Source organism: Anas platyrhynchos, chromosome 2 (genome assembly GCF_047663525.1).
Source record: "Anas platyrhynchos isolate ZD024472 breed Pekin duck chromosome 2, IASCAAS_PekinDuck_T2T, whole genome shotgun sequence".
NCBI lineage: Eukaryota > Metazoa > Chordata > Aves > Anseriformes > Anatidae > Anas > Anas platyrhynchos.
The window spans coordinates 93,788,311-93,800,556 of NC_092588.1; the positions used below are offsets into that span (position 1 = coordinate 93,788,311).

The window sequence follows — 12,246 nt, forward strand, 5'->3', positions numbered from 1 at the left end:
GAATGCATCCCTAAGCAACCCATTGGCTTTTTATGATTCTTCCCATGCTTCTGGAGAGATACGTTAATGAATAAAAAGGAGCTTCTGTCAGAGATAAGTATTTTCACCCTGCTGAAGGTCAGAAAATGAGGAAAAAATTGGCTAATTAAACTCTTCAGAGTCATTTTGTGCTTACTGCATGTAATCGTGTATCATTATCCAAAACGGTTAAGGGCCTAAACTATCTGATACCCTTTAAAACAACGTTGCTGTTTTTAAGTACACTATCTGATCAAGCTGAAGCCATTCTTTGAGGATCACAAGCAATGTACAAACTACCACATTAGTCCACATCAATAAGCCTTGGGTTGTGGCTTAACTGTCATATTTGCCACAGTAATTAACTTTGTTATACTCATTTTATAAGAAGTGTTATTTGCAATATGTTTAGTCTTGATTGATTAGTACTACCAGCAAGAATATTCAAATGCAGTTTAATCTATGGCTTATATCCAAAAAGATAGCTTACATTTTAGCTAATGAATGATGGTTAAATCCAGGCCATGAATCATAATGCAAATTAGAATGAACTTGCATTTCTAGTTGCGCTTTGCTACAACTACTACTAAAATTTGCTAGTGGTTGAATTAATTATAACAGATAATTCAACCCCTTTTTTTTCTGCTTGTGAGTGGTCTGTCAACAAGGAGTGGATTTTTATATAATAAGGTAGTTATTACTATTTATAATACAACATATCTGCTTACCCAAAGTGTTACTTACTTAAAAAACATTAGTTTAAATGAACACCCTGATGGTGTAGAAACTAAGCTGATAAAAATATATACATTATCACTTGTCTTATGAGGCTCTGAAAATACCAGACTAAGATTATTGGCAGGGCTGTTGCTCAGTTTATCCTTTGGTAGCAATCCCAGTGAGTTACAGAATTTCTGCTTGCTTGAGATTGTATTTCACCCCACAGGCATGACGGTCTGGAGAAGACACCATCAAATATTCTTAGCAGGATCCCTCTTGCCCCAACCCAGTCAAAAACAACCTGAACCAAGTGTGTTAATGCATATTCCTCCTCTCAACTGAACCAGGTGCCTCTGGATTTGCCCATCTCCCATGTTTAACAGAGAATGGGTGGTTTGTGATGTGGCACTACCTGAAGAGCTGTGTGCAGCAGCATAGTCAGCATGTTTCTTGACCAAAAAGGCACATAAATCCATACCACAGAGGAGAATGTCTGTGTTTTCTTTATGAATGAAGTCCTTGAAAAAGGCATTCTTTTCATAAATTGCTTTTACTCTTTTATAATTTTCTTGACAATAATTCTTGGTGAGTATGCTGATAACAACAACAAGGCAAACTTAATATTCACTCAGACTTAATCAAATAGATCATATAGTCTTCATTTTACCCATTAAAATATTTTCATTTATAAAAATTAATCTAAATATAAATATTAACACTAAAGATTGAAATCACTTGATGACAAAATAATTCTTCGTGTGCTATATGTTTTTATGATTTTTTAAACAGTAAATTATATCTTTGCACATATTTGGCACAATAAACGTTTGTAAAAATTCAAATGCCTTATAGCAGGTAGGATTTTTTTTCTTTTTTCTGTTTTCTTTTTGCAATGCCTACACAGTACACATTTTTCTGTCAAAGAAGACTGAATATTTTAACATTGTAACATGATAATAGTTGCTTTTCATGCCTCTTAAGGAAAACAACCTATTCCAAACTTTGTTGGCTTATTTAAATCACACTAACAAAACAAAAGCCAAAGAGTTATTCTATTAAAATTAGTAATTTCTGCATTGATATTACATACACAACATTAGTTATTATTATTAGATGAATATGTAGACCAACCACCATTAATGACATAACACGCATACCTGCATAAACCAGAACCTGGGAATGTATTGTGTACATATACAAGAACAGTCAAGGGAGGAGGAGGAGACTGAATAAAAGAAAATTCTTAAGCATCCTACTCTGTTTAATCTCCTTTACTGGGTTGCATAAATAAATAAAATCTATCATATATATATATATATATATATTTATATATTAAACAAAGCGGGCCAAATTCTGCCCTCACATCTGTACAAACCAGTTCCAGAGAACTAGTATTGTGTGAGAGTAAGAGAAGGCATAATTTCACCCAGAATAAACATATCGAGTCAGACCTTCGGCAGATGGAAATTCATCAAAGAGATAGAGCGAGACTTGTGTCTTCTAGGTGAGAAGATGGCTGTATATTTTCTGACAGTTCCTTACATACAGCTGGACATCAGCATGCTGACAAACTTGGCTTCAAATGTAGGTGACAGATTTGTAACTGGAACTGTTTTCTCAACCATACCATCCTGCTATCCTTTACCAACCCCACCTGACCCCCAAGCCCCAGTGTAGTCAGGAGATTTGCCGAGTTTTGCTCATACTTGCCCAAGCACTAGCATGTCATGTCCCAGGGTCGCAGGGGACCATGTTCCTGCCTGCTGTCAAGTAATGTGGGTGCTCTGCTAGCTGGGAACCTGGGGAAAGAAGCAGCTCTCCTCCGCTGGTACCTGCTGCTCTCAAGAAAGCTCATTGCCAGCTCTGAAAATCAGATTACTGTCTTCTGAGGGGACTGAAAATTTGGAACAAACTGAGACCAGTCTCATTTTTTTTTTTCAGTGTTTCATGTCTTGAGCTCTCTGTATGCTTTAACAGCAATTAAAAAAAAAAAAAAAAAAAAAAAAGCCATGAAGTCAGCCAGGTGCAATCTCAGAGCCCCCTATCTAGTACCAGCAAAAGATAAAACATCTCACAGAACGGAGTTGTTCTCTGGCCCAAGACTCCTTAGTGCTGACGGGGAATTTACCAGCTCATGCCCTCCTTCACAGCATGATTTCACATCAGTCCAGAATGCATTTGGGTACTTGCACTGCGTTTGATGTAGAATATCAAAATCACCTCCTCAAACTACCTCCTTTGTATTTCCCAGAGCAAAAGGTACCACAAATTGGCAAGGCCCTCCCCCAGAAGGGTCAGAGGAACACTCTGTAAATGGCATCTTCGTTCCTGGGCATTTGGTCAAGGGCCTTCCAGGGTTTGGCTCCCCTTTTGAGGGTCTCCGGAAATGAAAGAAGAAATTTCACTGTTCACAATCTGATTCAGAGTGGTCCAATGATAGTGGGGTGCACATGGCACCAGTGACAAGCCCCAGCTACTCTACGATGGCTACAGACTAGTAAAGGAAAAGACTTCTGCGCTACATTTGTCCCCTTCTCAGAGAAGGAAGCAACCAAAGGGAATCTCTTATAGTTTGCAGCCACCCTGCAGCCATCAGCCAGTCAGCAGAGATCTCATCCACAATGCTTTTACTTTCTTTTTCCAATAAAGATTTGGTCAGAATTTATTCTCAACTACAGCATGGTTAGATGCCATCAAGGGGACAATGATACCAAGAAGAATGAGACAAAGGTGTCACAACAGTGTTCAGATGCATCCAGATGCTGGGATTGTAACTCAACAGACATCTGGTCCACATGTGCTGCTTACAAACAATTCATGGCTCAGCATGACATCCACATTCCCCCCTGCCACCACCTGTAAAATACCTAGCTCTGGAGCTAGAACATTAACTCTGCCAAATTATTTTCAGGGAACAGAGAAGTCTTTGCATATCACATCTCCTCCTACCAACCTTGTCAAAACTTCCACCGGCTCCTGGAGAGCAGAGCTAGGTACACAGATTCTCCACTCCTACCAAGTAGCTGAAAAGCAGCACACGCTGCACAGAGTTGTTCTTATTGCTCGACAAGACAGATACCTACATGAACATTAAGAGGCCAGAAAATGTGGATCACAGGTCTGCTTTGTTCATTCTTTTTGAATGAAATATTGGCCTATAATTATGATTGAGAGTACAAAAACATACTGCAATTTAAAGATGACATACTTTAGTACAATCAATGAGGAGAAAAAGTGCATCTTAAAATGTGGAGCCTTGCTTTTGAAACTCAGCATCCTTTCTAGAGTCTTGTGAGAACTTTAAGGCAGAGTTTCCTTTAGCAGACCACAATGCTGAAGACTTGGACAGCTTTCTCAGTGAGGTATCCGAACGAAGCCCTATAACTGAGGCATTGTGGGTTCTTGAGGGTCCATTTTCAGCTGGACTGACACAATGGCTGTTAAGTAAAGGCACTCTAGTGTACAGCCTTAGGCAGTGTGTTATTGGCAGTAGCGAAGTGTAAATTTAGTACATCACAGCAGATCCTATAGCAGGTTCCTAAAACAGAGAGGGACAGGAAAGAAAGAAACATGAGTGAAACACAAAACAAGGTTGCTGAAGGGAGCCAGATCCTTCCCTTTCTCACCTCCCTGCATGTTTTACACATATCTAGTGGTAGACCACTTAGTCATCTTTTCTTCTTATGTGTCTACATCTGCTCTAGAAGAAGTGATTGACAGCTGTACAGTGAAACCTACTTGTTCAAATCCTTCTGGGTCAACGTGTAGCCTGTCTCCTCCTGAAATTTCACTTATGCTAGCTTTAAACTTTTCTCAACAATCACTAAGATTCGAGGTGAATCTCACCTGCAGAATTATGCTGTGAAATTGGTACTGGGAGGGTCTGAACTGCAGGTCCACTCATTTATTTCTTAGTTTTAAATAAGGATAGCACATGCCTGTAGACCTGGCAGCTGTGATACATTACTACAGGCTAACATTCTGGAACACACAGATGCTACATGCTGCTATAGTCAGACAGCTTCCAGGACACGGGACACATTTGTTCAGTTACCTCAACAGTCTCTATTCTTTTTCCTCCACCTACTAAGAGAAATTTTGTGAAGATGCTGAAACATATCTGCATACGCTGATACCTCTATATTTCTACTTACTGCTTTTAACAGCATTTTTGAAAACATTTATTACGATTTTACCATTAAGTCCTTGGCAGTGCTTTTCCTCTCTTTAGCCCTTTGCGTTAGAGATCCTTGAAGCATGAGGTTTCTATTAAATGTTCTGACAGTGGTAATTGGAGAACCATCTTTTTTTTCACCTGCAAAAAATACAAAAATTGAGATTTTTCACCTAACAGATTGAAGCGAATGTAATAATAATCTTGAAAAGTCACAGCTTCTGGAGAGAAAAAACTTCCCCTCAGACATGTAAGACAAGCTCATTTTAAGTTACATGAAAAACAGCAGGCTGTGCACCTCGAAGTTTACTACAGTTTGAGGTCGTGTCAGTCTTTAGAATTACACAAGAGTAAAACAAGGTGAAGCAGGCCCCAGAATTGTCACAGATAATGCACTGAAGGTTTAGAAAAGAAAAAAGAAAAAAGAAAAAGAAAAAGAAAATGAAAAGGAAAACTGTATTTAAAAAAACCCAACAAAACACACACACACAAAAACAACTCACAGCCATACCCTAACATACCAGCAACATTACTGAGCCAGATAACATGGACTGAATTCAGTAGGCATAGTCTTTAAGAAAGCGGCTGTGGGCTGTGGAGAGTGGCAAGTGGCTAGTCGTAGTTAGCACTGTGACTGCTTGGCCCTTGCAGCCTAAACCTGGCCACACCTCAGCAGTGGCCTAACTTTTACAGGACAAGCATTTAGCAGTCCTCATTTGCTTTTCCCAACCTTCTGTTCTTTTTCTGTTAATTTGCCACTGTCACATTTTCCACTAAAATAGGAAGTGGTGGTTTTTAGTGGTTTTACGTGCCAAATGTATGTTTTGTTTTTGCAAATGCAATGGGAAATGAGGAAGCTAGACACATCTGTTCATTTTATAACTTCATCATTCCCCTACTCTGTTGAACTGTACATTGCATTGAAACTTATGAAGAGCGACTATAAATTTATCACATGTAACAAGTGCACCTTTTATTGGTGGAGCCGGAAGTTTCCTCCTCTGCTGTCTTGATGTGTCTATTGTATGCATCTGTAAACAACACATATGCATTACTCAACTCCATTACAGAAAAAGAGGTAAGATTTCCCCAATGTATTTTTGAATACTACATAATGTTCTGGCACCTGATTTGTTTGCTTTTGATCCCGTTTCCTTGTCAGGCGAACACATGGAGCCACATTCAAGCCTGCAACAGTGAGAGCTGATATTCTGCTCTCAATATCTGAAATCTTCAAAGAAAATAAGAGACAGAGACAGACAGATGGGGAGGGGGAAAAAGAAGTTTTAAAATTACTATGGATGCCACTACTAAAACATATCCTTCCCCCCACTCAAATCTTCTTTAATTAAAAAAATATAAACAGATAGCTGTTTCCTTCATCAATTCTGACACTTTGCTCTCCTTCGCTCTCTATTCTTTAGTCCTAATGTCAAAGAGGGGTTAATTTGTTAGTAAAGATGAAGTACAAGAACATTCCAACCTACCATATGACTCCAACGAAGAGGCATTTTGTTCCTTGTGAGGAAACAAAGAAAGCAGAGAAACCCCTGCCTGCCATCTCCCAGTAACTACTAGCTATGTAATTCCATGTTCATTCAAGCATGTGTTTTTCAAAGGCTGTATTTAAGCAATTACTTTGTGGAATACATTTCCTAATTCAAAATTAATTTCATGCACGCACAAGGTACATCCTCTGTCTCAAAATCCAAATGTTTGATCTTGAATATTTGTTTTAATTTGAATGTACATGTACGTCAAACAAACACAGACATGCAAGTACACACTGTGTAAAAACACTCAAAGAAAAACAAGTTGCTAGGTAAAACAAAAGGCCAAGGAAACAAACAGCTGGGGAGAAGCTATACTGAGGCAGAGACTAGCAGATAGAAGTGTCACCAAAAGGGAAAGAAGTGTCAGAGAAGTCAGACTTCAGCTGCACATATAATCAGACTCCTGATTCACGACGACACCTGAAGCTGGTCACGCTGCAGATGTATCAGTTGCATGTTACCTTCTTTGTCACCCTAGTCTCATAGGTCAGGTCTTTCCCCTCCTCATTTCTCATCTCCATTAATATATGTAACGTAAATTAGTAACCAAGGCCAACAAGATGCCGCTGCCAGGTTGCCATCTATTTCATCAATGCACTTCTGACATCAGGAAGGTGTCAGACTTTCAGATCTTTGCTCAATCCTAGTTTGAATATGCTGTCACTGAAAAAAATAAACAGGTACATCCCTGTTAATGCCTGGCACAGGCATGTCAGAGTGCATCATGTGGTACAGACTGGTCAGTAAGCCACTGCTGCTAGCCATATGTGGAGGTCATTATTCCCTTGCAGTCTGACAGCCTTACATCATCCAGCTTTCTGCACCAGGTCATGAAGTTCTGTTCAGAGCCCCAGACTTTCTGGAGCCTACTAGGGAGAAACTAGACCACTGCACACATGAGCAATTGTCTTTTGGCTGGGATGTGTACTGCTCAGCAGCTAAATCCAAGGCAGACTTGCAAGTTCTGGGTTCTGCCTTTGGTCTTTTTTGGTAGATTGGTACTGACACTGGCTTCTTTTGCCTCTACAGTCTGCTGAGTAGAAGAACTACCTAAGACCATATCTGCAGTCAGACAACAGGCATGCACACGACAGAGCACACCATGCAAGCTGCCTGGGAACAAGGAGCAGGTACAGTATTAGTACTACAGTAACATGCTGTTGTCTGAAAATTAGCTGGGGGAAGAAACAATTGCAGTACATCTGGCTGTACCTAGTGACACATCTCAGTTATACTTTGCTCAGCTCCTGTGATGCAGCTGTGTATCCTTGGATCATGAGTTTGCTGAGATACAAAATAATATTACAACTAAGCGTGCACAGACAAAAGGTAAGCACAAGGGAAGTCAGTGTGAAACTGCAGGTGGGGAGGAGCTGCCGTCCTCACCTGAAGCTCTGCGTGATGAACCTGGGCAGCTGCTGTGGCCACCTGATCCTCCAGCTCGGCCAGCTCCGACTCTGCTGTAATGCTGTTGATTTTGCGTGCTGCGTCCTCCAGGCTGGTCAGCTGCCCCTCCAGCCCATACACCGTGACAGCTGTCAGATACACCTGCAGGGCCCAGGAGGGAGAGCTGTCGGTGATTTCTGTTTTGTGAGCATGGAGGTTTGAGCAGACTGCATTGTCCATGTCACCTCACCACAAAACAGAATTATTCCATATTCCATATACACCAGAAAATTAAAAAAAAAAAAAAAAAAAGAATGCTGAAAAGTTACCTTTTTTTTTTTTTTTGTATTCAATTTCATAACATAAATACTGCAATTAAAGACTGTCACACTGTTTGCAAGCACACTCAAGACTCCAGTCAATCAAAAAATCTGTGAGAATAACTGTTCATCAGCATATTGATACAAACTTCTTACACTATACGTGTGCTTATTGTATGCACAATGGAGTTTTCCACTGCATCCTGCACTCACCCAATTATACAGCAGCCGAAATCCTTTACATCTCCTGGCCCTTTGGAGTGAATCTGTGGAGGGTCAATAGGCTTATTTGGGCCGCGTAAGAATAACAGACTCTACTTCTCTGAAATTAAAGAATATCTCTACCCATCTGCAATACCTCTGATCACTGGGGGTGAAGGTTTCATTTCACATTCAGCTACTCAGCAATAATTCATGATAAATTGTGTTTTATGTGTTTCTTTTATTTCACAAAGAAATCTAAGATACAGCTGGATGAAGGTCCCTAGTTTATAGAAAATGCTAATTTTCACACAGAATCACAGAATCATCTAGGTTGGAAGAGACCTCCAAGATCACCGAGTCCACTCTGACCTAACACTAACAAGTCCTCCACTAAACCATATCACTAAGTGCTACATCTAAACGTCTTTTAAAGATCTCCAGGGATGGTGACTCAACCACTTCCCTGGGCAGCCCATTCCAATGCCTAACAACCTTTTCAGTAAAGAAGTTCTTCCTAATATTCAACCTAAACCTCCCCTGGTGCAACTTTAGCCCATTCTCCCTCATCCTATCACCAGGCACGTGGGAGAATAGACCAAACGCCACTTCGTTACAGCCTTCTTTAAGGTACCTGTATCACAGAATCACAGAATCACAGAATCACAGAATTTCTAGGTTGGAAGAGACCTCAAGATCATTGAGACCAACCTCTGACCTAACGCTATCAGTCCCCACTAAACCATATCCCTAAGCTCTACATCTAAACGGCTTTTGAAGACTTCCAGGGATGGTGACTCCACCACCTCCCTGGGCAGCCTGTTCCAATGCCTCACAACCCTTTCAGTAAAGAAGCTCTTCCTAACATCTAACCTAAAACTTCCCTGGCGCAACTTTAGCCTGTTCCCCCTCGTCCTGTCACCAGGCACGTGGGAGAACAGGCCAACCCCCACCTCTCTACAGCCTCCTTTAAGGTATCTGTAGAGAGCGATAAGGTCGCCCCTGAGCCTCCTCTTCTCCAGGCTGAACAAGCCAAGCTCCTTCAGCCGCTCCTCGTAGGACTTGTTCTCCAGGCCCCTCACCAGCTTCGTTGCCCTTCTTTGGACTCGCTCTAGCACCTCGATGTCCTTCTTGTAGCGAGGGGCCCAAAACTGAACACAGTACTCGAGGTGAAGAGAGCAATAAGGTCGCCCCTGAGCCTCCTCTTCTCCAGGCTGAACAACCCCAGATCCTTCAGCCGCTCCTCATAAGACTTGTTCTCAAGACCCCTCACCAGCTTCACTGCCCTTCTCTGGACGTGCTCGAGCACCTCAATGTCCTTCTTGTGAGGGGCCCAATTTCAAATATTATCTTTTGATAACTGTGTTTAAAATTGTGCTACTTATGTGAAAATACTGCACCTTCTGCCTGTTTACAAGATTGTCAAGAGACTGTTTCCATGAAGCTGGTAACAGGACAGTAGAAATAAATCTATATTCTGATTTTCCCCACTGGCAGCATCACTTACTCCAATACCAATAAAGGCTGCAGTGCTACAAAACTACCATGAATATTCTGTGGCAGACTTTATGGGTCAAGGGGCAGGAAAACAGGATCTGAAAAAGATCCTTGAGCACATACCTTCACTTCATATGTTTTCCACTCAAGTCATCATATCTGCCCATAATTCCTAGCCCCTGCAATCCACTGGTAACAAGTGTTCAAATAATTTCTGGCCATGCTGTAACTTCATGGATCAAAAGTGGTAGAGAATTACTATTATTTTTATTGTTTTATTGATGTTTAATTGCTTGCAATAGGTTTTTTGTTTGGTTGGTTTTGTGTGTTTGTTTGTTTTTCTTATTTGTATTACTGGTTTCAGGGCATATATATATATATATACAAGGTATATACATTTTGTTCCTGTACATGACTTTGCTAAGAAGCAAATTCACTATGTCTTGTATGAACTGCATCTTGTTAGATGACAACGTAACTTCAAGCATGAAATTCTTGAAAAGTGTACCTAGGACAAATAAATCATTTGATTTAACATCTTTGCTGAAGTACTTGGAGACACAGGTAGTTAACATTCTGATTTAAATAGAAACGTTCCTACTTTGTGGGTTTAAATTATTCTTTCCGTTCAAATCAGTGAAGGTTCTTTTTTGATTTCTCTATCATATCTAAATGTCAGAGAAAGAAGAAAGAAGAGCACTATGATCACAAACCTCTAGGAAGATGAACGAAAGATGCATTTAAATGTTATGCCAAAATTCTCTTCACAATAATTTGGATATTTCACAAGCAAAAATAAATAAATAAATAAAACAGAACATTAAAAAAATGTGGCAAGAGGTGAACAATATTTTTGTAACTTAAGAACCCCCATATTTGTTACATTTTGGTTTAACTTAACATTTTCTGTCTAGATTTAAATAGAAGGTTTTTCTTAAGATTCTCTTTACCTGAACAATCATTGCAGTTCAAGCAGCAATGGTGTACTTGCAGGTCTCCACGAAATTATACCCTTTTGAATTACACCCATTAACAATCAGATTCAGGAGACTTATTTTACCAACATTTAGGCATGCATAGCTTCTACTAACACCCACCAGACCTAGTGCTGGGACAGGTGGCCCCTACACTCTCCCCACTGATGCATGTACAATCAACAAAACACTGAGAACAAGAATGAACGCAGTAAGGTGTCTGTCTACATGTGCACCCAGATCCTCTTTCACAATTTGCTGCAAAGAAGATACACTGCATGCAGGTATGCCCCCATCGGCACTGGGAAAAAATATGGATTCCTGGATTTCTAAAGGTTTTTTAAATTTACACATTGACTGTGGTGATGAAATCATGAAACCATGCAGTTTTGTCATGTACTTCAAATCCTGTGTGGATTTGTGTGGACAAAGATAGTGTGGGGACACAACAAGGCTGATCCAACTGGATGCCTTATGAATTATGCAGGCCACTGAGAGAAGATAAATCAGCTATATGCTGCAAGCAGGGAAACACCACAGAAAGAAATGCTCTGCATCAGTAACCAGTGAGGAATGCTTGGCCCAAATGAACAACTAGGGGTCACAGCACCATAGACGTCAAATAGTCACAAAGACACAAAGGATTGCTGGAGCTTAAGTGCAGAAAAAACGCACATCACACAGTTCTCCACAGAAAAAAAAATAAATGTGGTAGAACCTCTCTGAAAATTGCTTTCTTTCTGAGGAATCCAGGCTGTTGTGGGAGTGGTTTTTTGTGAAGGAAACTGGTTTTATCCCCCGAGAGAAGATTCTGTCTTTGAAAATTTTCTAGGGACTAAAGACAAACATGATCTATTTTCTTGAATTGATCAGGATGTTATAATAGGACAGCCTGGATTCTTGTAAGATTTTTAAAAGTTCCTAACAAAGAGAAAAATCACAGAAATGTAATCAGTTCAATGTGGGAAGAGGAGAAAATCGGAAATTACAAGTGTACCAACTCCATTAAGTGGATGCATGAAAATTTACAATGAGTAGTGGCTTCCCTCTCTGATTCAGCATTACACTTTTCCCTGCAGATGACAGGTACTCATGAAAAAGGACAGAAGATTCAGATGTGGCTGAACAGAAATGTTTAACTCAGCTTCTCTAGCCTGCTGTTTTTAATAGCACAGTGGGCAGCTCTGGCTCCCTGGGTACTCATCTCAGTATACTGGGAAAGCATGGGTGGAGGAAGAGGTCCTCCATTTCTTCTCCAGGTGATCTGGAAAATGCTTTCCCTACCTGCCCTTAAAATAATCAGATTGTGCTGGGACTTGGAGACGTGGTTTCAGCAAGGCATGGCACACCAGCACAGCCACATGGATTCAGAGGGCTTAAATTAATTTTTAAGGTAGGGGTTC

General features: G+C 40.4%; 1 protein-coding gene across 13 annotated transcripts in view; it reads right to left on the reverse strand.

The window, feature by feature from the left end:
- Positions 1–3,850: 3,850 nt before the first annotated feature.
- Positions 3,851–12,246, reverse strand: part of MYRIP (myosin VIIA and Rab interacting protein) — a 217,822-nt gene continuing 209,426 nt past the window's right edge. For 9 of the 13 annotated variants that reach the window (XM_038173970.2, XM_027451492.3, XM_038173969.2 and 6 more), the window contains 5 exons: positions 7,852–8,013; positions 6,039–6,143; positions 5,883–5,943; positions 4,935–5,053; positions 3,851–4,276 (listed from right to left, as the gene is read on the reverse strand). In XM_038173970.2, coding sequence (XP_038029898.1) covers positions 4,244–4,276; positions 4,935–5,053; positions 5,883–5,943; positions 6,039–6,143; positions 7,852–8,013 — 480 coding nt within the window. In that variant the 3' untranslated portion in view covers positions 3,851–4,243. Of the gene's footprint in view, positions 4,277–4,934; positions 5,054–5,882; positions 5,944–6,038; positions 6,144–6,193; positions 7,129–7,851; positions 8,014–12,246 lie in introns of those variants that run through there. The other 4 variants (XM_072033193.1, XM_038173973.2, XM_072033194.1 and 1 more) reach the window with 4 other exon arrangements.